General features: G+C 41.7%; 1 protein-coding gene and 1 long non-coding RNA gene across 2 annotated transcripts in view; both read left to right on the forward strand.

The window, feature by feature from the left end:
• The first annotated feature begins 988 nt into the window (after window positions 1-988).
• LOC105725692 (uncharacterized) lies at window positions 989-16,348 on the forward strand. Its single transcript, XR_001109341.3, has 3 exons — window positions 989-2,243; window positions 12,746-12,780; window positions 15,648-16,348. It is a non-coding gene; the product is annotated as an uncharacterized LOC105725692 (long non-coding RNA).
• A 6,150-nt stretch (window positions 16,349-22,498) lies between these two features.
• Window positions 22,499-24,649, forward strand: part of ZNF326 (zinc finger protein 326) — a 33,466-nt gene continuing 31,315 nt past the window's right edge. Inside the window, exon 1 of the mRNA XM_012464831.2 lies at window positions 22,499-22,603. Within this exon, the coding sequence (XP_012320254.1) occupies window positions 22,588-22,603 (16 nt within the window). The 5' untranslated portion in view covers window positions 22,499-22,587. The remainder of the gene's footprint in view (window positions 22,604-24,649) is intronic.

Genomic DNA, 24,649 nt, shown 5'->3' on the forward strand with positions numbered 1-24,649 from the left:
TTCTTGTATAGATATTCTTACTTATATCCTAACATTCATTATATAACATTTCTTATAATGCGTGCCACAACACACATTATAAGAAAGTGTAAGTGAGCCGGGCACAGTGGTTCACGCCTATAATCCCAGCACTTTGGGAGGTTGAGGCTGGTGGATCACCTGAGGTCAGGAGTTTGAGACCAGCCTGAATAACATGGTGAAAGCCCATCTCTGATGAAAATACAAAAATTTGCCGGGCATAGTGGCAGGCACCTGTAATCCCACCTACTTGAGAGGCTGAGGCAGGAGAATCGCTTGAAGCAGGGGCTGCAGTGAGCTGAAATTGTGCCATTGCACTCCAGCCTGGGTGACAGAGAGAGACTCCGTCCCCCCCACCAAAAAAAAAAAAAGAAAAAAGAAAGAAAGTGTAAGCAACTGACTACTTCAATGTGTTCTCATGTAACCTGGCCCAAGCAAAGTCTTCTAATACACGGTAACTTATTTTTACTCTCCTTTTATTGTTTTTTTTTTTTTAAATATGGTTAAGACTGAATATGGTTAATATGGTTAGTGCTGAAAATCTGTGTCCCAGAAAATTCCTCAGTCCAAGGAAAACCAGGATTGTTAGTCACTCTAGATAGTGTTGATTTTTTTGTTTCTGAAGTTATGTGAGTAGGCAGGCTTTATATATATATATATATATATATATTTTTTTTTTTTTTTTGAGACAGAGTCTCCATCTATAGCCCAGGCTGGAGAGCAGTGGTGCGACCTCAGCTCCCGGGTTAAAGCGATTCTCCTCCCTCAGGCTCCGAAGTAGCTGGGATTACAGGTGCCTGCCACCATGCCCAGCTAATTTTTGTATTTTTGTAGAGATGGGGGTCTTGCCATGTTGCCCCGGCTGGTCTCAAGCTCCTGGCCTCAAGCAATCTACCCATCTCAGCCTCTCAAAGTGTTGGGATTACAGGCGTGAGCCACTCTGCCTGGCCCACAGGTTTTATTATCTAAGTACTTAATTTCATGATGGCAAGAGAAGTGTTACAAATATTTGTTATAAGAAAGGTATATTGGGTCTCTGTGTATGGGTAGAGAACCACAGCCCTAGAGAAAGCCCTGATTCATGGAGTGGTTTAGGAACAAGATCTGTTCCTTCAGGCTTTCCAAAATGGGAAACAGTCAGGGCTGAGCCCCAGCCTTTCCTGCATAGGTAACATTTGCACCTGTGAAGCTGAGCTAGTATTTTGGGGTGGGCAGGTAAATCATAGAGCATTTGACAGCCATATTCCTAGCACTGACAGCCACTAGGATACATGTCCAAATGGGTACACAAGTTTGCTTTTGTTTTTTGTTTGTTTGCAAAATTGTAGAACAGGAAAAGTGAAAAATCTGGTTTTGCTGCCTTCCTTTTGATGCACTGATCCTCATGATCTTTATGTCCTCATGTTGAAAACTGTCCCCAAGAAGTCTAGAAGGTGGAAATATGTGTTCTGGCCTCAGAAGGACTTTGATTCCAATCCCTGCTCCGACTTACCATGTGTCTAAACTTCTTTTACTGTAAAATGAGGATGATGATAATAATGCATCTGTCTCACGGAGTTAATGTAAAGAATGCAATGGACTAATGTCACTCATTCTTGGCACAACACACAGTAGATGTGTAAAATATTTTATTTATTATTTTTCCTAGGCCTACCCAGCTCTACCCTTCCCAGTAGCAACTTGTGAGTCAAAATGAGGAATTCTCATTCCTCGACCTCCTCTATCACCTGGGCGACTAGTTTTCTGTGGCTCATAGGAAAGCATTCCACTTAGTGGAGCAACTCACTGAGTGGAGGGAGTCGCTGATAGACTGCCCTCTTAGCAGGCTGTAGGTATTTTAAAACTTATTACCCTCACCAGAAGATTATGTGTGAGATATTTTTTGAATTGAAGAGAGAATAGGAGCATATTTGCCAATGCCCCCTGTTATGGGCTACATTGTGATACTCCCAAATTTATATGTTGAAGCCAAAACTCCCAGTACCTCAGGATTTATTTGAAGATAGAGTCTTCGAAGTCATAATTAAGGCTAAAGGAGGCCACTAGGGTGGGCCCTAATCCAATATGACTGATTTCCTTATGAAAAGAGAATTAGGATGCAGACACACAAAGAGGGAAGACCACGTGAAGACAGAGAAGATGACCATCTGCAAGCCAAGGAGAGAGGCCTCAGAAGAAACCAACACTGCTAATACCTTGATCTAGGACTTCTTGCCTCCAGAATGGTGAGAAAATAGACTTCCATTGTTTAAGATGCCCAATCTGTGCTACTATGTTATGACAGCCCTAGAAAAATAAAACACTCCCTTATTTTTGTCATGGACCTTTTGTAGATTAAAGCTTCTGGGACCAGATTCCAGATTAGTTCTCCAAATTCTCTGTTCTGCTTTTTCATTCCATGGCAAACCCCAGAGCTTCAGTCTGTGGGGTTCACCATGAGGAGGAAAGAATTCTTTATTGAGCTTCTACACATGCATGACATTTAATCATCATGGTACTTACGGTGGTGGTTATGATTGCAGATTGGGAAACCGAGTATCACAGTGGTTATATATCTTGACTAATGCAATCATTTATTCAACAAGTGTTTATTGAACATCTATATCATATCTATATACCAGGCACTATGAGAGATGCTGGAGTCACATAGAACTAAAGAATTAGTTAGAAAAGCAGATTTTAAATAGGTAATTATGTAATTATAATAAATATTTATGAATGTGATAACTTATGGAGGAGCATAATATATCAATAGGAGAGCCAAATCAGCTTGGCTCCACCCAAAACAAACTTAGTGAGCACGTATTATATGCCAAACATTGTGCTAAGTGTTTGAGAAATATCAGGGAACATGACAGATACAGACTCTGTCCTCATAGAACTTCCATGTCTAAATGGAAAAGAAGATATCAAACAAGGCTTACAAATGAAAGAGATATGTTACAAGAGTTAACTTCAAGATTATATGTGAGCATTTTAGCAGAGGCGTATAATTTAGATAAGAAGTCCAGGTAGGCCTCCTGGAAGAATCACTATATACTGTGACCTGACCAATCAGGTAGCAGTGAGCCAGACAGAGGGTGCTGGAAGCTGTCTTCAGTGAGGTCATCTCCTGTTGACACAGAGCTTTCCTCCCTGTACATTTCTCTGAATGCATTTTTTCTCTGCCTGACTATAAACATGTTATTTAGGTAGAATATTGAACACTAACCAGAGAGCTATTTCAGTATTGTTTTATCTAGAATGGGACTTTACCTCTTAGGGCATAAGCCTGAGAGCTTTTCATCTCAGGTGACTTTAGATTGCTTCCTCTCCCCTACCATTCTGTTGATGGCAGACACTGGGAATTGGCTTATATAAAACCTTTTTCCTTATTGCCCTCTACTATAGAAGCCAGAAAGCCAAAATACTTATCTCCTGACTTAAATGTTGTGAGGCTACTAAGTCTGTCAACCTTAGGTGTTTTTGTTTGTTTTTCCCTTTTGTTTTCATTTGCAAAATATGTCCCCAACTGATTCATTCATTGTCTTACCTCTCTGGTAACAAAGAAACAGAGGCTTGAACCACTATACTTTAGCTTTGAAAGATTCCAGATACTTTCTAATTTCTGTTTCACATCAGGATATTCCTAGTTGGAAAGCTCTTGGCATTACAACAAATTCAAGCTGAATCATATTTGTTTAGACTATTATATTCAGGATTGCAGAGCCAGCTGCCTTTGAAGTGCTCTGATTTAAATACCTGGGGCTCTCATATTCAATGCTTCTTGTTAAAACAGGTAAAAGTATTCAGGAATGTGGCCCCTCCCAAAAGTTTGAACACAATAAAAAATGATGCAGATGGCTGGGTGAGGTGGCTCACACCTGTAATCCCAGCACTTTGGGAGGCCAAGGCAGGCGGATCACCTGAGGTCAGGAGTTCAAGACCAGCCTGACCAACATGGAGAAACCTCTGTCTCTACTAAAAATAGAAAAATTAGCTGGGCATGGTGCTGCATGCTGTAATCCCAGCTACTCGGAGGGGCTGAGGCAGGAGAATCGCTTGAACCTGGGAGGCAGAGGTTGTGGTGAGCCGAGGTTGGGCCATGGCACTCCAGCCTGGGCAATAAGAGCAAAACTCTGTCTCAAAAAATTAAAAAAAAAATGCAGATTAACTTTTAAAAAGTATAGATAGCCAAGCGTAGTGGTTCACATTTGTAATCCCAGCACTTTGGAAGGTCGAGCAAGCTAATTGCTTGAGCCTAGGAGTTTGAGACCAGCCTGGACAACATAGCAAGACCCCATCTCTACAAAGAATACAAAGATTAGCCAGGTGTGGTAGTGCACACCTGTAGTCCCAGCTACCCAGCAGGCTGTGGTGGGAGGATCTATTAAATCCAGGAGGTTGAGGCTGCAGTGAGCTGAGATCACACCTCTGCACTCCAGCCTGGATGAAAGAGTAAGGCCCTGTTTCTAAAATGAAAAAAAAGTATAGCTATAGGAAAAATGGAAAAGAAAAGAAAGGCAAAGGTACAAAAGCTACTTCCAGGTGGTGATTCAGATTATGCTTCCTTTTATAAGATCTAGGCGAATGGAAAATAAATCCTCCTGAATAAAGTCTTCGCTGGAGATAGAAAATTCCTTCAAATGACTCCTTTCTTCCAACTATTTTATCTTTTTCACAGAGAGGTGTTTAGAAAACAGATTTTGTAAGGCCATCACATTGTTTTGCAGTATAATTTCAAAAGTAGTCTCTCTTTTTTTCCTTTTTGAGACAAGGTCTCACTCTGTCACCCAGACTGTGTAGTGCAGTGGCATGGTCATGGCTCACTGTAGTTTTGACCTCCTGCTCAAACGATCCTCCTGCCTTAGCCTCCTGAGTAGCTAGGACTACAGGCATGTGCCACCATACCTGGCTAATTTTTAAGTTTTTTGTAGAGAGGAGGATCTTGCTGTGTTCCTCAGGCTAGTCTCCAACTCCTGGGCACAAGCCATCTTCCTGCTTCAGCCTCCTAAAGTGTTAGGATCACAGGTGTATGACACCATGCCTAACAAAAAGTATTCTCTTACTGAAACAAATCCACCTTTTTGTTTGTAAGAATCTTTCCCCTTGGAACACAGTATCAGAGCTTGCAAATCAAAACTACATGTTTACCTTATCTTAGAATAAATTGATTCAAAAATTTTGATCTTTGTAAAGTTGATCTTTCAAGAGCCAGATTAACCACCTGGATTCAGTAGTGGGTCCTGTGTGTTGCCTGCCTAACCAGCTGAATTGGAGACCACATGAGCTGAATTTCCTGGTTTGGCCAGAACCTCTCTTTGTGGGCAGAGAGGAAATGAAAGCAGCAGAAAATATGGAGATAAGATCAACCACCTCCCCTAGTGAGATCTGAGAGACTCCCTTGCCCCAAATCTCTTCCTGTTGGATACTTGACAGGGGCCACTGCTTTGGAATAAGTCAGCAAAGATCACTGGCGGACAGAGAATGGAAAGGCTCCTTTGGTTTTAAGGAGGAGAGAAACACTGAGGCCCTCTAGGAAAGAGAGTGTTTATCATAGATACACAAACTGGAACCAGAAAACTGTTTGGGGATTGAGGGAGCTCCAGGGACTGATTTTCCTTTATCTTTCTCATAGCCAGGATCATCTCCCTCTTGTTATCTTTCTGCTTTTTTCCTATGTTTTCCTCTTTTTATCAAGAGGCCAATCCCTCAATCCAAATGCCTGAGAGAGCTAGTGCAGATGCATTTGTTCCGTGATGCTGCCCTTTGGGTAGAGCTCTTTGCCCGAGGCATCTTCATGAGTCATTAACCAACTGATGGAAAGCCTGCCTCAGGCCAGCCATCTACCTCTGGTCCACTTAGTGGTCACTTGTGCGTAGACACCAGCCTAAGGTAACTTCCCTGATCCTGGGTACTATGGATGCGGCAATTTATACTAAAAGCAACTGTTGGATGACAGTCCCTGGGATCTGCATTTAGTCTGAGTCCCAATGCGATCACATGTCTTATTTGTTTGACCACTTAGTACTCAGATTTCTTCTTCTGTGAATAGGGGATAATAATGAAACCAACTTCACAGGGTTTAGTGAGGCTCCACCAGAGTAATATATAAGTGAAAGGGCTTTGTAAACTGTTAAATATTATTACTAATGATATTATTATCAATGAGAGATAACCTCTTAAGCCATTTTGACCCCTTTGGCTTCTCAGGCTAGTCATTCATCTTAAAAAGGAACATGGCAGGGAGCAAATGGGGAGTGACAGGGGCCAGGAATCTCGTTACCCTGTGTTAAGGGATGTCCAGAGACAGCTAGCCAGGAGTCCTGGTCCCCAGGGTCTCACAAAGCTCTGGGTTCTTGATGTGTATGTGTATAAAATGAGGGGGAAGAAAGGACCCCTCTTCTCCTCCCCTCTACTGACACCTCCCTTTTCACTGATAACGCCTCCAAATTTCTTTAAAGACAGAGAGAAGCAGATGAGAAGTAAGAAAATTAAAGTTGAGCCGGGCGCGGTGGCTCACGCCTGTAATCCCAGCACTTTAGGAGGCCGAGGCGGGTGGATCACGAGGTCAAGAGATCGAGACCATCCCGGTCAACATGGTGAAACCCCGTCTCTACTAAAAATACAAAAAATTAGCCGGGCGTGGTGGCTCACGCCTGTAATCCCAGCACTTTGGGAGGCCGAGGCGGGTGGATCACGAGGTCAAGAGATCGAGACCATTCCGGTCAACATGGTGAAACCCCGTCTCTACTAAAAATAAAAAAAAATTAGCTGGGCATGGTGGCGCGTGCCTGTAATCCCAGCTACTCAGGAGGCTGAGACAGGAGAATTGCTTGAACCCAGGAGGCAGAGGTTGCGGTGAGCCGAGATCGCGCCATTGCACTCCAGCCTGGGTAACAAGAGCGAAACTCCGTCTCGGAAAAAAAAAAAAAAAAAAAATACAAAAAATTAGCTGGGGACGGTGGCGCGTGCCTGTAATCCCAGCTACTCAGGAGGCTGAGGCAGGAGAATTGCCTGAACTCAGGAGGCTGAGGCAGGAGAATTGCCTGAACCCAGGAGGCGGAGGTTGCGGTGAGCCGAGATCGCGCCATTGCACTCCAGCCTGGGTAACAAGAGCGAAACTCTGTCTCAAAAAAAAAAAAAAAAAAAAAAAAAAAAAAAGAAAGAAAATTAAAGTTGAAAACAGAGAGATGTTAGTGACTAGGCAGAAGTAATAAGATACTGGGTGTGAGTTCCCTAGAAGGGCAGGGCAGTTCAGCCCACAGAACTCAATTGCTGGGGAATTTCGGCTCACACTAAACATCCTGCAGCTGCCAGTAAATGGCAAGCCCTTTGTATGAAATGTGGCCCTGACCTTGGGCAGAGCTGTGTGTGAGCACCCCTGGACCCCCTGACTCACAGCTGTGGCAGCTAAACAAGGGTGGAGCACTGGACGGAGTACAGTGGCTTTGTTATTAGGCTCACCAAGTCCCTCACTACACAAGGGGAAAGATGGAAAAGAGGCTGGAGGGATACTTCTTTAATAAGCCTCCTGTCCCAAATCTGAAACCTGGGTCCTGTTTGAATAGGCTCAAGTTGCTTCTATCTAGGCAGTCATGTACAAATGATCTGTGTGCTGCAGAAATTCATAATTTATTTATAAAAGCACATTTTCAAAAACACACTGCAAACTGGAATGTCTTGGTGCAGCACAGACTAGCTACTAAATTCTGATGGCCTAGATGGACCTCAACAGAGCCATGTGGTGTGGGAAGATTAAATACGGAGGAAGAAAAGTAGAAGCAAACTTTCGATATGTTTCTTTGAGAAGAGTATAGGAAGGTCAGCAAGGGGAGATAGGGAAGTGAAGAAGTCCGTGAATCATTCTCCTCTATATTTGGCTAATTTCCTCATTGGCATTGGCAGATATGACTTCAAAGTCCCGGGGTCCTGACTTTCTTTTTCCAGGGTGTTTCATTCTCTGTTAATTAGGACATTGGAAGAATTGTCATGATAATTATAATGTCTAGACTAGGGGAACTACAGGAGGCAGTAAGAGAATATTTAATTGCAGAGTGAGAAGACACATGAAGATGACTGGATTGTGAAAGTCTCTCCTTAGAACAATGCCACACGAAGCTGTGTTTCACAGGATTGCTCTGACATTGCCTGTTGCGTAAGGGGACTCTTTGATGTTTTCTCTGAGCATTTAGTGTTTTTGAAATTCCCATTTCCTTGAGAAGATAATAAGGATCTGCAGAAAAAGTGGGGCTGCAGTGCTCTGATGTTTATCAGCTTTACTCTCAGAGTTGGTCACTTAAAGGGTGGTAGGGGTGGATGCTCTCAGAGTTTCTTGCCCAGACTAAAAGATACTGGCTGATTCTTTTGGAGAGGTAGGAAAACTGATTAGGCAGGGAAATCTCTCACCTTGCCAAGTTTGGTCATCATATTTCCCCTCCCGCAATTCAATTGTATGCTTTTTCCAGTTTGTTAGTGAAAGTATGGCTCAGAATGTTTTCCTTTCCAACACAGTCAATCCTTGCTTATTGGTATCCAATTAACTAGGAGAAGACAAAATGATTGGTATTATAATGATGGCTGCAATGTGCCAGACCATCTCCAATTACCTTGTATTTTCTCCAAATGGAATTATCACTGTTGTTTCTGCTGATGATGCCTGTAAAACTAGCTTATTATAAAAATTCAACATTGAGAACTGGGATAGTGAAAAATCCCTTTACAAACATTTCACCTCACAGTTGACCTTCCAGTTAACCACTCTATAGACTAGATCCCTTGGAAATTTTCATGCACATAAATATACACATGTATGTATACTACAGACTATATATATGCAAATGAGATGACATACAACCTGTAAGTAACCTGCCTTTTCACTTTATATGTTATAAACATACATATCAAACATATAGAACTACCTCAACCTTTTCAGTGATTACACATTTTTTTTTTTTTTTTTTTGAGACAGGGTTTTGCTCTGTCACCCAGGCTGGAGTGCAGTGGCGTGATCATGGCTCACTGTAGCCTCAACCTCCTGGGCTCAAGTGATTCTCTTGCCTCAGCCTCCTGAGTAGCTGGGACTACAGGCACATGCCACCATGCCTGGCTAATTTAGTTTTTGTAGAGACGGGGTCTCACTATGTTGACTAGTCTGGTCTTGAACTCTTGACCTCAAGTGATTCTCTCACCTTGGCTTCCCAAAATGCTGGGATCACAGGCGTGAGTCACCACTCTCTTAGCCTCCCAAAGTGCTAAGATTACACCCAGCCTCCAATTTTTTTTTTTTTTTTTTTTCTGAGATGGAGTCTCCCTCTGTCTCCAGGTCAGAGTGCAGTGGCACAATCTCGGCTCTCTGTAACCTCCGACTCCCTGGTTCAAGTGATTCTCCTGCTTCAGCCTCCCAAGTAGCTGAGATTACAGGCATGCGCCACCATGCCCAGCTAATTTTTATATTTTTAGTAGAGACAGGGTTTCACCATGTTGGCCAGGATGGTCTCGATCTCCTGACCTTGTGATCCACCCGCCTCGGCCTCCCAAAGTGCTGGAATTACAGGTGTGAGCCACTGCTCACAATATATATTTTTTAATGCCAATGTTTCATGCTATTAATCAATGTATAGTAACCAGATATTCCATCTCAACCATTTTTAAAATTTTTAAATAGTGTTTATATGGATGTCCTATCATCCTTATCTAGGCATTCCCTGGTTTTGAAGGCAAACCATTTTGAGATATTTTAAATATTTCATTTTAGCATCAAGAATAATTTTCTCAATGTGGGGACTTGAGTTTGAAATTTATATTTGACAATATTCTCAAGTAAAAATTAGAAGATTCTAATATTGAACCTTTTAATTCACTGGCAATGTACAGCTCCCTAGACAAGAATCTGGAAGGATGGAGAGAGGCTAAGGAACACAAGATGTGTCCCTCATAAATAAGAAATTTTGGTAAGTCACAGCTGTCCTTCATTTTCAGATAAATTAATAAGAATCAATGGAAGCTCTTAGTGCATCATAGGGCTGCCTCCTAGGAAGGGGTGCATTTTCAACATGATTCAAAGAAATGATTATAACAGATTATTGCCATGGTTTTTGAAGGTTGAACATGGCTTTCTTATTAGACTCTCCAGTTACATCCTCTAGAGGATACTCTCTGTTGCCCTGGGGGGATAATATCTGAGTAGAGTTACAGAAGGCAATTGTAGGATATGGAGGAGGAAGGCCCTCTCCCTCATTACTTTGTGCTTTAAAAATTAAATAAACAGTCAAGTTTACTGTTAACATTTTTCTTTCTTCTTTCCAGTTTCTGGAAGCAAAAAACAATAAAGAGTTAAAGAGCATGGGAAAAATTCCTTTTGCTTCATATATATATATATATATATATATATATTTGTTTGTTTTTGTTTTTTTTGAGATGGAGTCTCACTCTGTCACCTGGGCTGGGGTGCAGTGGCACAATCTCAGCTCACTGCAACCTCCACTTCCCAGGTTCAAGCAATTAATTCTCCTGCCTCAGCCTCCCAAGTAGCTGAGACTACAGGTGCACACTGCCATGCCTGGCTAATTTTTTTTGTATTTTAGTAGAGACAGGGTTTCACCATGTTGCCCAGGCTGGTCTTGAACTCCTGATCTCAGGCAATCCACCCGCCTCAGCCCCCCAAAGTGCTGGCATTACAGGACCGTTGTGGTCGGTCCCTTTTGCCTAATATTTATTAATTTACTGAATGAAACATCATACACCTATGACCTTTCTTCTTTTAGCAATTCATAACAGCATGAATATTTAGGAATAAGAAAACTTTGAGGAGAAAGATTTATTATGTAAATAGGAACATCTACTACCTCCCTCATGAAGAGGGATATTTAATTCTAAAGCCAGGGCATATATTTTGCCAAAACAAGTAGAGCCAGGCCTGCTGTCTGTATCAGCTCCACCCAGGCAGGTTTCGGGTAAGGGAGGGAGTGAAGAGGGAAGGTAAGTCCCCAGAGTTCTCTTATCTCAGCCACAGCAAGTAGATCCCTGAAAAAAGCAGGAGCAGACACTTTTCCAGCTAGTCCTCTTAGCCTCCTACCCTATGCTGTCCTTTCTCTAGGCCTCCTTTTAGAATTTCTGAAAAGGATGTGGTCAGAGAGGCTTGGAGAGGATTGAGAGGGAAACAGTGATTCCAGACTCAGGATGGGGTCAGAAGACTCCTCAGGTCACCCTTGCTTGTTTCCGAGTCATAACGCTCTCATTTGTTAGCTGAATGACCTTGGACAAGTACCTTCTACCTTTCTATTAAAACAACGCATTTTCCTACCATCATGTGATTCTTTAAGAACAAGTAAGAGAATTGTATTGATCAGAATAACCTGTTTCTAGAAATATCTGGGGCAGGAAGGCCACTGATTGATGGAAAGCACTCTTTCTTTTTCCCTGAGCACTAGAACTAGCCCAGTAATGCTGCATATACTTTTCCTTTCTTCGAGCCAGATCTCAACTAGTATACTCTAGTATCTACGAAATTGTTTGAAAGATGAAGTAAGTTTCTTTTTTGAGACAGGAAAGTGAACCTATATGCACTCACCTTCTCCCATGACCTCGTCGAAATAAAAGTAAATAAGCACAAGGGGGAGAAAAGCATGTAGTAGGGAGCAGTAGAAAGCAATAAACTGGAAATTTCAACAAATTTCTAAAAGAAGGTGGAAGGGGAGAGTTAATGGTTAAATTGGGCAGAAAATGCCACAGCCTAGAATACACAATGATAAAATGACAATTGGAAACTTAAGAGAAACAATTCTGAACAATAAAGTCACAGACCACACATGAAGCAAACTACAACTGGGCAGGAATATAAACAATTAAGAGAGTCTATGAAAAGGCAATTCATTTGACCTTGATGCTAGAAATAGCCTCATTTGAGAGACCCAGGGGTTATAACATTAAGTCCATAGAAAAGAAAATATCCTAACATATTAACATTGAACAATGTTTATATTAATCATAATTGAGTATGTGCAGTATATTGGATTTTTTCTTTTCTTTTTTTGGAGACACAGTCTCTCTCTGCCACCTAGGTTGGATTGCAGTGCATAATCTTGGCTCACGGCAACCTCCATCTCCCAGGTTCAAGCGATTCTCCTGTCTCAGCCTTCCCAGTAGCTGGGACTACAGGTGCCCACCACCATGTCCAGCTGATTTTTTGTATTTTTAGTAGAGGCAAGGTTTCACCATGTTGCCCAGGTTGGTCTTAAACTCCTGAGCACAGGCAATTGCCCGCCTCGGCCTCCAAAACTGCTAGGATTACAGGCGTGAGCCACCGTGCCCAGCCTGTTTTTATTTTTTAAAAAATTTTAAATAACTTTATTTTTCAGAACTGTTTGACTTACGGAAAAATTGCAAGATAGTACAGAGAGTTCCCATATACCCTACAGTCAGTTTCCCTGTTATTAACATCTTACATTAGTATAGCCCATTTGTTACATTAATGAATGAGTACCAATACGTTATTAATAACTAAAGTTCATACCCTATGCAGATTGTTTTAGTTTCTCCCTAATGTCTCTTTTCTATTCTAGAATCCCGTCGCATCCAGGATATCACATTGCATTTAGCTGTCATGTCTTCTCAGGCTCCTCTAGGCTATAGCAGTTTCTCAGGCTTTTCTTGTTTTTGATGATTTTGACAGTTTTGAGGACTACTGATTAGGGTTTTGTAGACTGTCGCTCACTTGGGATTTTTAAAATTGTTTTCTTCTTATTAGGCTGCGTGATTGGTTTTGTGAGGAGAACCGAAAAGGTAAGGTGCCATTTTTATCACATCAAATCAAGAGCACATTCATACTATGTATTGATAGCACATACTATCAATATGACCTCAATCACCTGGCCGAGCGAGTGTTTACCAGGTTTCTCCAATGTATAGTTAGTTCTCTCCCTTTCCTTACTACACTTTTTGGAAGGAATTATATAGTTTCTTAAACTTCTAAAGTCAACCTATAGAAAAAGTAGAAAATAGTTTTTTACGATGGCAGTACAATAGAAATATTAACAATTTTGTTAGTTGTAAAGTATAGCTGACAAAAATAGAAGCGAGAGGAAAAGTGCAGGAATGGGAAGCGGAACCACTGCTTCATTTTATAGAAGAGAAAGCCCACAGACATGCTATTAAAAAGAAATAGAAATGTGAGTATTTAGAAATATAAAGGTTTAGTTCCAAAAGGGGAAATGAAATATATGATTACTGCTGTTAAACATTGGGAAGAAGAGGGCAATATGAGAGACGTGCTCATTTTAAAACTGTGGAATTAACTGCTATTGACTAAAGGTTGGTAAACCAACACGAGCAATATAGAGTGCAATGGAAGTAAACACCAAGTGATCTCATACCCGATGAAACAAGGAAGTTTTTCTCTCCGGAAGAACTGGAGCTGAGCAAGGGGAGGGAGGAAAGGCTGTTGCTTTTCAATGGAAGTTCTTTTATACAATGTGATTTATTACCATGTGCACAGATTATTTGCTTTAAAACAAAAGATGATGTATAGGGTAGTACCAGGACTCCTACTAGAGAAGCTAGTATGACCCCTTTTTTGGGTAGCACCCAGCTTCAGTTACAGCAAACCAGTGAACTGCCTAACCTTCATCCACACAAACCACATTACAATGTGGTGTTTTGTTGAGGCAGGAACCTCACATGTGAGGCAGTGAAAGGAGCAACTGTCTTAGGTCTTTGATTTGTAGGAAAGGCATTAAAAAAAGAACTTCCTTTGTTTCCCTGGGATTAAAGACTAGAAAGATTTCAGTTACAAAAAAAGAAATTGGCTGAAAGATGTAACAAATTGTCTCTGGTTGCAAAGTATTGGCAATCAGTGGAAATCCTCTGTGTGTTTCCTGTGGTTAGCATTTATACAACATGTTTCAAGTTTAAAAGACCTTTACTGCCATTAGCTAATTATCTCCCAAGGGCTGCAGGGTAGTTAGAGGAAATATTGGAACCAATCCAGCTTTTAGAGCTCTAAGTTGTATACACACATACAACTGTAGCAACCCTGATTCAGGGTGTAGTTGTTACATTATTTCCCACAAATAGATCAATCAGTTAATGTATGGTTATTCAATCTCTGAAGTTCTTTTTCGAGGCTTCACATTTTCTTCTCAAGAAGTACAAGTTACTGAAAGAGAAGAGCACTTATTCTAATAACACCTCTCCTAAATGTCTTGAAAATAAGTAAACATTATTGATAGTTTTAGGTTCATCATCAAATCAGAATCCCTGAAGTGAGGCCTGAGCTTGGCACTCCAGAAGTGCTCTGGGTGATTCCAGAGAAGAGCCACTATCAAGAACCATAGACTTAAATGGCCAGTAGAGGTTCCTCACACCCACCATCAATAACTATCTCTCCAAAAAGAATGAAACACAATATTTGACTATAGAGAACTTTTTATAAGCACTAATTGTTAATAAATATTAAATCTTGTTTTATGCCAAATATATATTTTACATTACCAAAGTGCTCAAGAAATTTGGAGGATACAGAAAAATAAATATGCATGTATATATAAAAAGTCATCACAAAAAGAATCCTTGTTCTTGTTTTGGATTCTTCGTTCCACTTTATTTTAATACCTCGTCTTTTCTTTCTTTCTTTCTTGATTTTTTTATTTTTATTATTTATTTATTTATTTATTTTTTGAGACGGAGTTTCGCTCTTGTTACCCAGGCTGGAGTGCAATGGCGCGATCTTGGCTCACCGCAACCTCCGCCTCCTGGGTTCAAGCAATTCTCCTGCCTCAGCCTCCCGAGTAGCTGGGACTACAGGCGAGCGCCACCATGCCCAGCTAATTTTTTGTATTTTTAGTAGAGACGGGGTTTCACCATGTTGACCAGGATGGTCTCGATCTCTTGACCTCGTGATCCACCCGCCTCGGCCTCCCAAAATGCTGGGATTACAGGCGTGAGCCACTGCGCCCAGCCTTTCTTTCTTTATTTCTTCCTCTTTCTTTCTTTTTTCTTTCCTTCCTTCCTTCTTTCATTCTTTTTTCTTTTTGAGACAGGGTCTCTGTCATCCAGGCTGGAGTGTAGCCACGTTGCACGCTCACAGTTCACTGCAACCTTGAGCTCACAGACTCAAGCGATCCTCCTGCCTTAGCTTCCCAAGTAGAATAGCTGGGACTACAGGCACACACCATCATACCAGGCTTGCTTTGTCTTTTAAGAAAATTTATTGACATAGCAGTTATCGAATTTCATACTGGCTCCAAACAGCAATAGACCTAAGCAATTTTATATCTTGCTTTTCAAATTTGCCATTATAGTGAGCATTTTTCACTGTTTCATGCTTTAAAAGTCATCTCTGAAAATGAAATGAGGCAAACAGGAAAGTTTCTATCCATGGTTACGCCAAAATAGAAATACAGGCACTTGCAGAGGACAGGCCAAAAGTATTCTCTGCTTTGGTGTTCCTTTAGAATTCTTCAGATCATCAGGAACTAGAACTTGAACTCAATTTCTGTAGCCACATTCTAACTATATTTGGTGTGTGATGCCCTCTACTGGCTATTCTAGGATGGTGCCTTTTCCGTTTGTAAACTAAGAACTCTAAAGAAGGGGGTTTAGATTGTGTCCATGCATGTTTGAATGTTCTATGTCTGTATTTTTATTTATAGGTGTTGCCTTCATGTAATTGAAGCTATATGAACACAGGAACTGGCTGTGTGTCTGTTTTCTTTTTATTCATTCAAGAAACATTTTAAAGAATTGACTACATGCCAGGCATGGCACTAGGGGGCTGCAGGCACAAAGATGAAATCTCTGCCTTCAAGTGGCTCATTATCTTAACTATTGGGAGAGACACGGTCAGGCAGGGGAACCTACTCAACATGCCTTGAATATTCCAGCAGAAGAACTTGATTCTCTGTAGACAGTTGTCTTTCTCCATCTAGAAAAATCATCCTCTCCAATGAAGTGTCCAGCTTTTGGAACAACACATGTGGCAGAGCCAGGAAGAAACAGAACACCATCTTAGGAGGACAGATCCAGCAAATCAATTCTGGCGATCAGTGGGGTTGACAGGTGTCACAGCCAGCTTGCTCTCAATTTACTTGGTAAATTAAAATTTACAATGGAATATAACACAAGAGTAAGAGAAAATGAATGACAATTATTCAGAGTTGTAATTGAGTTCCTATAAGGGAATGTACTTCATTTTCCAGAAAAGTGTACTTTATATAATGCGTAACCAATAAAGGAAGGTATCAATTACATTTTGAAAGCACTTTGCATTTGGAACTTTACCTTGCTTTCTTGGAAAATAAATTCATATAAAATAAACCGGTTTTTTTTTTTTTCTCAATCTGAGGAAGGTCTAGAGCTCAGGACAAAGCATTCATGATCACTTACATAGTTACCTTATGTGTATTAATAGTTCTGTTTGACTGCATTATGCACAATCATGTAAAAATCCTCTATAGATTAGCAAAGTCTTTTTTCTTTTTTTTTTTTGAGACGGAGTCTTGCTCTGTCGCCAGCGTCAGGCTGGAGTGCAGTGGCACAATCTCGGCTCACTGCAACCTCCGCCTCCTGGGTTCAAGCGATTCTTCCGCCTAAGCCTCCCGAGTAGCTGGGACCACAGGCACGTGCCACCACTCCCAGCTAATTTTTTTTGTATTTTTAGTAGAGACAGGGTTTTACCATGTTGGCCAGGATAGTTTCGATCTCTTGACCTCGTGATCCACCCACCTCGGCCTCCCAAAGTGCTGGGATTACAGGTGTGAGCCACCGCACCGACAAGTCTTTTTTTTTTTTTTTTAACTGAGGTCCCTGATGATGGTATTGGGTCCACAAGGTTGGCTCTATACACCAATAGACCTAAGCATGACTAAACAATATTTATCATAAACATGAAGCCAGCAATTGCTGGTTGTGTGGTCTTGAGTGAGTTACTTAACTTCTCATTAGTTTTTCTTTTTTTAGGAAAGGGTATAACCTACCTTATTGTAAAGAAATAGGCATGTAAAGTATCCATCAAAATTCCTAGCACACAGTAGCTGCTCAGTAGAGCACAGTAGGTACTTCAAAATGATGGAGATGCAAGCTTAAGCTCTGGAGCCAGGCTGACTGGATTTGAATCTTGGCTCTATGCTTCATTAGCGTTGTGACTTTGAACAAATCTTTACCTTTCTGGATCAGTTTCCTCATTGATAAATTGAGGAGGATAATAATACTTGCAATCATAGCATTGTTGAGCAGATAAAATTAGTTAACACCTGTAAAGTGCTTTGGAACATTTATGAACATACAGGGCTTAATAAAGGTTAATTATAACTTATATTACTATTCCTTTCAGCTTTTAGAGACACTTGCATCTTTTTGTAGTTCTATGTTAAAACCAGGCAGAGATATCTTACCATGTATAAAATGTATTTCACTTAATGCTGTCACAGCAGCTGTTTTCAGCAGTTTTCCATTATTGTGGCCCTGTAACTAGCTCTCTTTTGATATGTCCTCAGATCCTCAGTAGAAATCACTTTAAGTTTGGCTGCTTAACTATACAATAGTAATTGTTAGTTTCTGACTTCCCCTCTAAGGATCTATGGATTCCCTAAAGAACATGGAGGAAGAATTATTTGGTGGCAAATTAGAAAAGCATTGTATGGATCAAGACTCTCCTTTGCAACCCTATTGTCACTTTCTTTCCAACGTAATTGTACAACACAGTAATTTTCTGCAGAAGCAGCTCTGGCACCTCATTTCAGCCTGTTTTTTCATCATTTGGTTGATGTTCCTCTCCTTCAACATACATGGTGACAATGTGCTATGTACAGGCCATACAAAGGGTTGCAAAGGGTCTCCATACCCCAAGAGTGTGAATGAGGAGCAAGGCAAGGATATAACCAACTCACTCACTAATTGTAGCAAAAATCCAACTGTGATAAACCGCTCATAAGGTTACACAGAGTGAAGGGGATTCCGAGTAAGAACTTAGGGAGAGGTTTACAAAGAGGCAACACTTATATTGAGCCTGAAGTATGGCAAAGGAAGAGAGGAAACATGATTGAGGCAGAGAGTTCAACATGAGCAACGGCTGGGGAATGTGAAAATACACAGCTTATTCGGGGAACAGCAGATGGGCTTATGCGGTTAGAGCAGAAGGAATGTAGGCAGATGGTTAGGAGAGGAGGAACAAAGGTCCCTGGCTCCTCAGGGAGTCGGTTCACCTGGCTCTTTTCAGGTTCCAAGGTGTGGCTTCTCTGACAACTCCCTCAGGATCAGGTCCTAGGTGTGATCTCACATTTCCTCCTTTTCCTGGCAGTCTTGTCTTGACCTCAGCCCCTATATCCTTTTACCTCTTCACATGAAAGGCCCTATTCTTTTTTATTTCACATCAGACTTTGTTGGTCTGGCATTATTTACCTGCCATCTGTTGTAAAATATATGGAAGATGAAATGGCATAAGGCTTTGTCAAAGCGTTGGCCCTTTAAGATAAAAATCTGAGCCAAACAAAGTAAGAACAGGACAGGCAGCCTAGGTAGACTGTGGGGGGTGGGAGAGAGATAACTGTGAAGTAAGAAAATGATGCTTGGTACATAGATGGTGTTCAGTCAATATTTGTAGAATAAATGAATTAGAAGACAGCTTGATAGACTCTCATGTATTGCAGGATATCTCTGTGTATGGCCATCTGCCTCTGGAAGAGCACCTCCTATTTGGAAAAGAGGAGGGGAAAGAGGAAGGAAGGGGAGAAAAGATATGTGTGTTCTGGCTCTCCATGCATTTGTGCAAAGGTCAGGTTTGTTCTTGAGTTAGGAATTCCTTGTCTGGCAGTCTTCTCTTTTAGGGAATAAGGGTGTGTGTGTTTGTGTGTGTGAGAGAGAGTGTGTGTGTGCGTGCATACGTGCACACATACACACATGACATACAAATACAGTGACCCAATATTTATTTCCTTCTAGTCATGCCAACACCTAAAGACCTCAAGCTATAAAATCATTTCTTTGCCAGAAGGTAACCTGGGGGAAAATAATAAGAAAAAAAAGCTAAAATCATTCAGTGAGAACTCAATTTTCTTGGTAAACATATGTTTTGCACTTAAGATACAAAGAAGTCTTGATTCTAATCTCAAAGAGCTTTTAATGTGGGAAGACATGAAGCCAGAATATTTAATGCAGGGAGATACTGCAGTCACAGAACTCGAGGCCTTGCTCCTCCAAGTGTGGCTCCACCAGCGGCAGCATCTCCTGGAAGGTTGTTAGAAATGCAGACTCTCCAGTTCCACCCCAGACTGACTGAAAGTGATTTTGTCTTAACAAGTCCTTAGGTGAATCATATGCATGTTAATATTTGAGAAGTACTGGCCTAGGGGGTGGGGATGGGATCTGGGACTGTTTCTTAAAGGAGATAAATCCTGAGCTGTGTTTTGAAGATGAGTACGGTTAACCAGGTTAACCTGTTAACCTGTTCCAAGTAGAGGAAACAACATAAGCAAAAGTTCAGTGGCATGAAAAAGCATAGGGGTGTTTTGGGAACCTGTCACCTGAAATTGCTAATCAAAAGAGTGAGAGAGAGGAAGTGAGGGAAATGCAGAGATGAGGCAGTTCAGGCAGTGGCCAGATCCCGCTGCAAGTGTTCTAGGGTAAGGAGATTTGACTAGACCTAATCCTTGATAGAGTCGCATGATGACATGTTCAGATTTGCATTTAGATCACTGCAACCCTGAGGAGGCTGGAAGGCAGAGAGATTAATTAGGAAGCTGAGGCAATAGTTTTGGAGAGAGATAATGAGAGTCTAAACTTAGGTTGTGGTAGCGGGATGAAGAGGAGAGGCAGGTTTAAGACATTTTAGGAGCTAATAAACAGATGAAAGACTTCAGAATGGATTGGAGGTGGGAGGATGAGGGAGGGCTGAGTTTTGACTAGATGACTTTTAGGATGGCATAGTGTGTGGCTGTTCATGATGCCACTAATAGAGATGAAAGAATACAGGAGGACGAGCAGGTTTGAAATTATGAGTTCAAATTTAAAAATGTTCAGTTCAGGTGAATATAATACGTGTATAGACGGTCTCTGACTTACTGTGCTTGACTTTATAGCCGTGAGAAGGTGACATGCATTTAGTAGAAACTATAGTCCAGTTTTGAATTTTGATCTTTTTCCAGGCTAGTGATATGAAGTAGAATACTCTCTTGCAATGCTGGGCAGCATCTCCCAGTCAGCAACGTAATCACAAGGATAAACAACTGATATTCTACAATTTCCTGTCCCGCCAGATGACTTTGCCCAACTGTAGGCTATGTTCTAAACACATTTAAGATAGGTTAGGCAAAGCTGTGATATTTAATAGGTTAGGCATATTAAATGCATTTTTGACTTCTGATATTTTCCATTTATGAAGGGTTTACTGGGATGTAACTCCAAGTACACGGAGGAGTATCTGCATAGAAGGGAAAAAAGGAGGAAACAAGAAAAGGGTAGAGAACAGAGTGAATCAATCAGCATGGAGGAGGAAAAAATGCCCTGCCCATTTTTGGGGCAACAGTAATACACATAGTGCGTCTGTGAGCTTTTCTCGTAGTTGTATTTCCAGAGGTTGCCTCCTTGGAACTTGGTTTCAGCAACTGGGTGGACCCTGAAAAATGTAAATAATTGGATTCATGGTTTCCTGTCTGATGATCAACTCATTGTTGCCACCATTTGCTCTAATATGAAAAAAAAAAAAACCTTAAAAAAAATCTATGGTTCAAATTGCTCCAATGTCAGTTTGTCTTTTTCCAGATTGTTGAATGTGTGAATAACTTTGTTCATGTCACAAACACCATTTCCAAAATGGCAATAATACAATCCAGTATGTGTGTTTTTGGAGGTCATCCTTTAAGCTCTGGATGACTCTTCTGCTACAAATCTTACCCACCTGTGAACTGTTATAGCTCTTTTATTTGCCCCTTAAAATTCAGAACTGGATCATAGCCTGTCTCTAAAGTTATTTTTCTAGACTTGACATTTTCTCAAGGAGTACAGGTTACTGAATCAGAAAAGAAATTAGTCCAATAACATCTCTAAATGTCTGGAAAATAAACATTTGTTACAGTTTTAGGTTCATCATCAAATCAGAATCCCTGAAGTGAAACCTGAGTACTGGCACTTACTAAAAGTGCCCTGGATGATTCCAGAGTACAGTCACAATCAAGAACCGCTGACTTAAATGGCCAAGAGTGCACCCCCCGCCCCCCGCATCACTAAGTATATCTTCAAAGAGAATGAAATATAGTATTTGACTAAAGAGAACTTTTAATAAACACTAATCATTAATAAGTATTAAATCTTGTTTTATGCCAAACATATTTTACATTATCAAAGTGCTCAGTAATTTGGAGAATATATAATACGTAATCATGGGTATATAAAAAGTCATCACCAAAAGATTCATTGTTCATGTTTTAGAATTCTTTCCATGAGAGTCGTGGTGGCTCATGCCTGTGATTCTAACACTTTGCGAGGCTGAGACGGGGCTGTGGGGAAACCGCTTGAGCCCAGGAGTTGGTGACCGGCTTGGGCAACATGGCAAAACCCCCATCTCTACAAAAATAATTAAAAATTTTTAAAAAGAATTATGATTTCCATTTTATTTCTTTTTTTTTTTTTTTTTTTTTTTTTTTTTGAGACGGAGTTTCGCTCTTGTTACCCAGGCTGGAGTGCAATGGCACGATCTCAGTTCACCACAACCTCCGCCTCCCGGGTTCAGGCAATTCTCCTGCCTCAGCCTCCTGAGTAGCTGGGATTACAGGCACGCACCACCATGCCCAGCTAATTTTTTGTATTTTTAGTAGAGACGGGGTTTCACCATGTTGACCAGGATGGTCTCGATCTCTTGACCTCGTGATCCACCCGCCTCAGCCTCCCAAAGTGCTGGGATTACAGGCGTGAGCCACCGCGCCCGGCCCAGATTTCCATTTTATTTCAATGCTTTGTCTTTTAAGGGAATTTATTGACATAGTGATGATCAGATTCCATATGCAATTTTGTATCTGGCTTTTTAAATTTGCCACAGGCTTCTAAAAACGTCCCAGACTTGTGTGTCTCCATGGAAGAAACTCCGTAAGTACTTACAAATGTTCTGATCAGTCATTCTTAGCCAATGCAAAGCAAAAGGTAGGCATGGGGTTTTATTAGTTTGGGAAGGAGGGAGGCATTCCAACCGGCTTCTTTCGCTCTTGCCAGGTTCAAACATGGCGGGCCGCAGCCGGCCCTTCCCGTACACTCCGCTTGCTTTCCCACAACCCCCGCCAATCTTTGGCGCTCCTTTTTTACCTTCCTTCCCCCTCGGGGGCTCCAGGGGATCAGCACCTCTGAGCTTGACAGCAGACCTGCTTCCCGCCCCCACGCGAGGGTCCGCCCACCAGCCCGCGCCAGCCAATAACAGGCCGCGCCGAGGGAGCTGGCAGCGCCGGTCGGCCCCGCCTCCCCAGCCTCTCTGTGGCCTGCGGCTCCCGGGCGGGTAGGGCCGGCTCTCGGTCGCGTCGAGTGATCGTGTGGAATCGCTGATCGCGGGCGCTCGCCGCCGGCCATAGCTTAGCCCAGCGCCGCCAAGGCCGACGGCCCCCAGCCTCTGCCATGGACTTCGAGGATGGTAAGCGCTGCCTCTGGCTGGTCGGCGCGGCTGGCGGGAGGCGGGGTGGCCTGCGTTGAGGGTCTGTTTACCGTCTCAAGATGGCCGTGTGGGCTTTGTTCTGCGGGCCCTGAGGCCGCCGGCCCGCTGCGGGCCCAGCGCCCAGAGTCGGCCTCTTTGGGGACCCACGCGCCCTGATTCGGCCCGCCCGGCGCCGGCTGCCGGCGGAGACCTGAGAACTCGGTGCCGGGTAGGACGCGCCCAGAGCGCGAGGGCCTCCGGGCTGGAGCCCCAGACTCGCCTTGGCTCCTGGTAGTGGAAATTGCCCCGACGTCTCCAACTTCCCGGTCTCGAGCCAACGGGCGAGTGCGGCCTCACCCACCTAGTCTCACATTCACCCCACACAGCAGCGACCCAGACCGTCCGTTTAGTTAATCCTCAGCCTCGGGTTACTTCTTGCCAGATATAATTTTCGGAGGGTTGTTCACAGCGATGTTTCTGGTTGTCCTGGTTTAAGATGAGTTGAAACGGTGTCTTTAATATATAGATAGCTATCTGTGCGAAATGGAAAGCAAGATGTTTCCTGGTTAGCAAACTGTTGTGTTTATCAACAAAAATTATCTCGTTGTTAATCTCTAATTTGAAATATTTATGTGAACCAAACCACTTTTCTTTGGATCGTGTGTAGATAGGATTTAAGTTAGTCAGAATTTTGGCACAGCAAGCATCAAATGTCCTTCACATTTAAACACCTGTACATAGCCTTGTAAGTATTTGACCTACAGATTAAATAAACTGTATTTTAGCAATACCTTTCAGTTGTCTCAGATATCAGTTCTTTAAACCACTTTTACAGGGTCACAAAGTAAAATTAATTTGGTCTTCACTTTTGTCTTCAAATTTTACTAGGAATTGTTGTCAAGATACGGTGGTATGTAGAGACAACATTAGGGAGACATGGGAAAGGACTTGTATGGTTAAACTGGATTTAATCCTGAGTAACCAGGCATGCTGAAGTAAAACCAGTTCGCTAAGTAGGCTGTAAACCTTTAATCCCACCAAAAAAATGATCTTTAAATGAGATGTGATTTCAGTATATGTCTTACTCAATGAGCTTTTGATTTTTCGTAAGATTTCATGCTACAAAGAGTTAAGGCTGTCAAATCTAGGTACAGATTTGTGAAAGAGGACTGGAATAGCCCTCTTGTGGATACTTTTCAGTTACTTTGAAACAGTAAGTTGAGCTCTTCAGATTAGCACACTCGTGATTTTGTTTGTTTTAGTTGGACTTTGACTCATTTTGATGTAGATACCTTTAAAATACGAATATTTGAAATGTCCAGAGTTGGGAGTGAAAATAAAAAAAAAATTATTGTATTTTCCTGCTAAAGTTTGATGGTAATGCCAACACCCAACGTATAACAGAGGCTAACAAGGTGGAGGTGGGGCAATGGAAGCAGTTCTTTCTTCTCCCCACCCAAAGCAATAAGGGAATCCATTTTCTGTAGAGAAATGAAAAACTAATAAAACGTACTATGTCTGCTTTCTATTACTGCCATATGCCTACAATTCTAAACAGTGTCAGTGATAAAATACTAAACAATATTAGTGATAAAATACTCCCTCTCTCACTGCCCAGATACACCACTGCTGTATTTGGAAGGTGGAATTTGACTAACACCATAGCCGAATCTAATCCTGTGTAGTGTAGCAGGATTCTGTTGTATCCAGATGACCACTACATTAAATTCTTTTGTTTTTTTCAGAATATATTTGTAAAATTAACTAAAGAATTTAACAGTTGTTAAATTAGTTTTGGTGAGGTAATTGGCAATATGGTTTTCAGTGATGACACATTCTGGATTAATATAGAATAAATCATATATGTATATGCATATGCATGTCTCATATAAGATCTTGAAATTTTTTTTTTTTTTGGAAATAGAGTCTCACTCTGTCGCCCAGGCTGGAGTGCAGTTGCGTGATCTTCACTCACTGCAACCTCCGCCTCCCGGGTTCAAGCGATCCTGCCTCAGCCTACCAAGTAGCTGGGACTATAGGCGTGCA

Source organism: Aotus nancymaae, unplaced genomic scaffold, assembly GCF_030222135.1.
Source record: "Aotus nancymaae isolate 86718 unplaced genomic scaffold, 86718_ANA_hifiasm-v0.15.2.pri h1tg000007l, whole genome shotgun sequence".
Classification (NCBI taxonomy): domain Eukaryota; kingdom Metazoa; phylum Chordata; class Mammalia; order Primates; family Aotidae; genus Aotus; species Aotus nancymaae.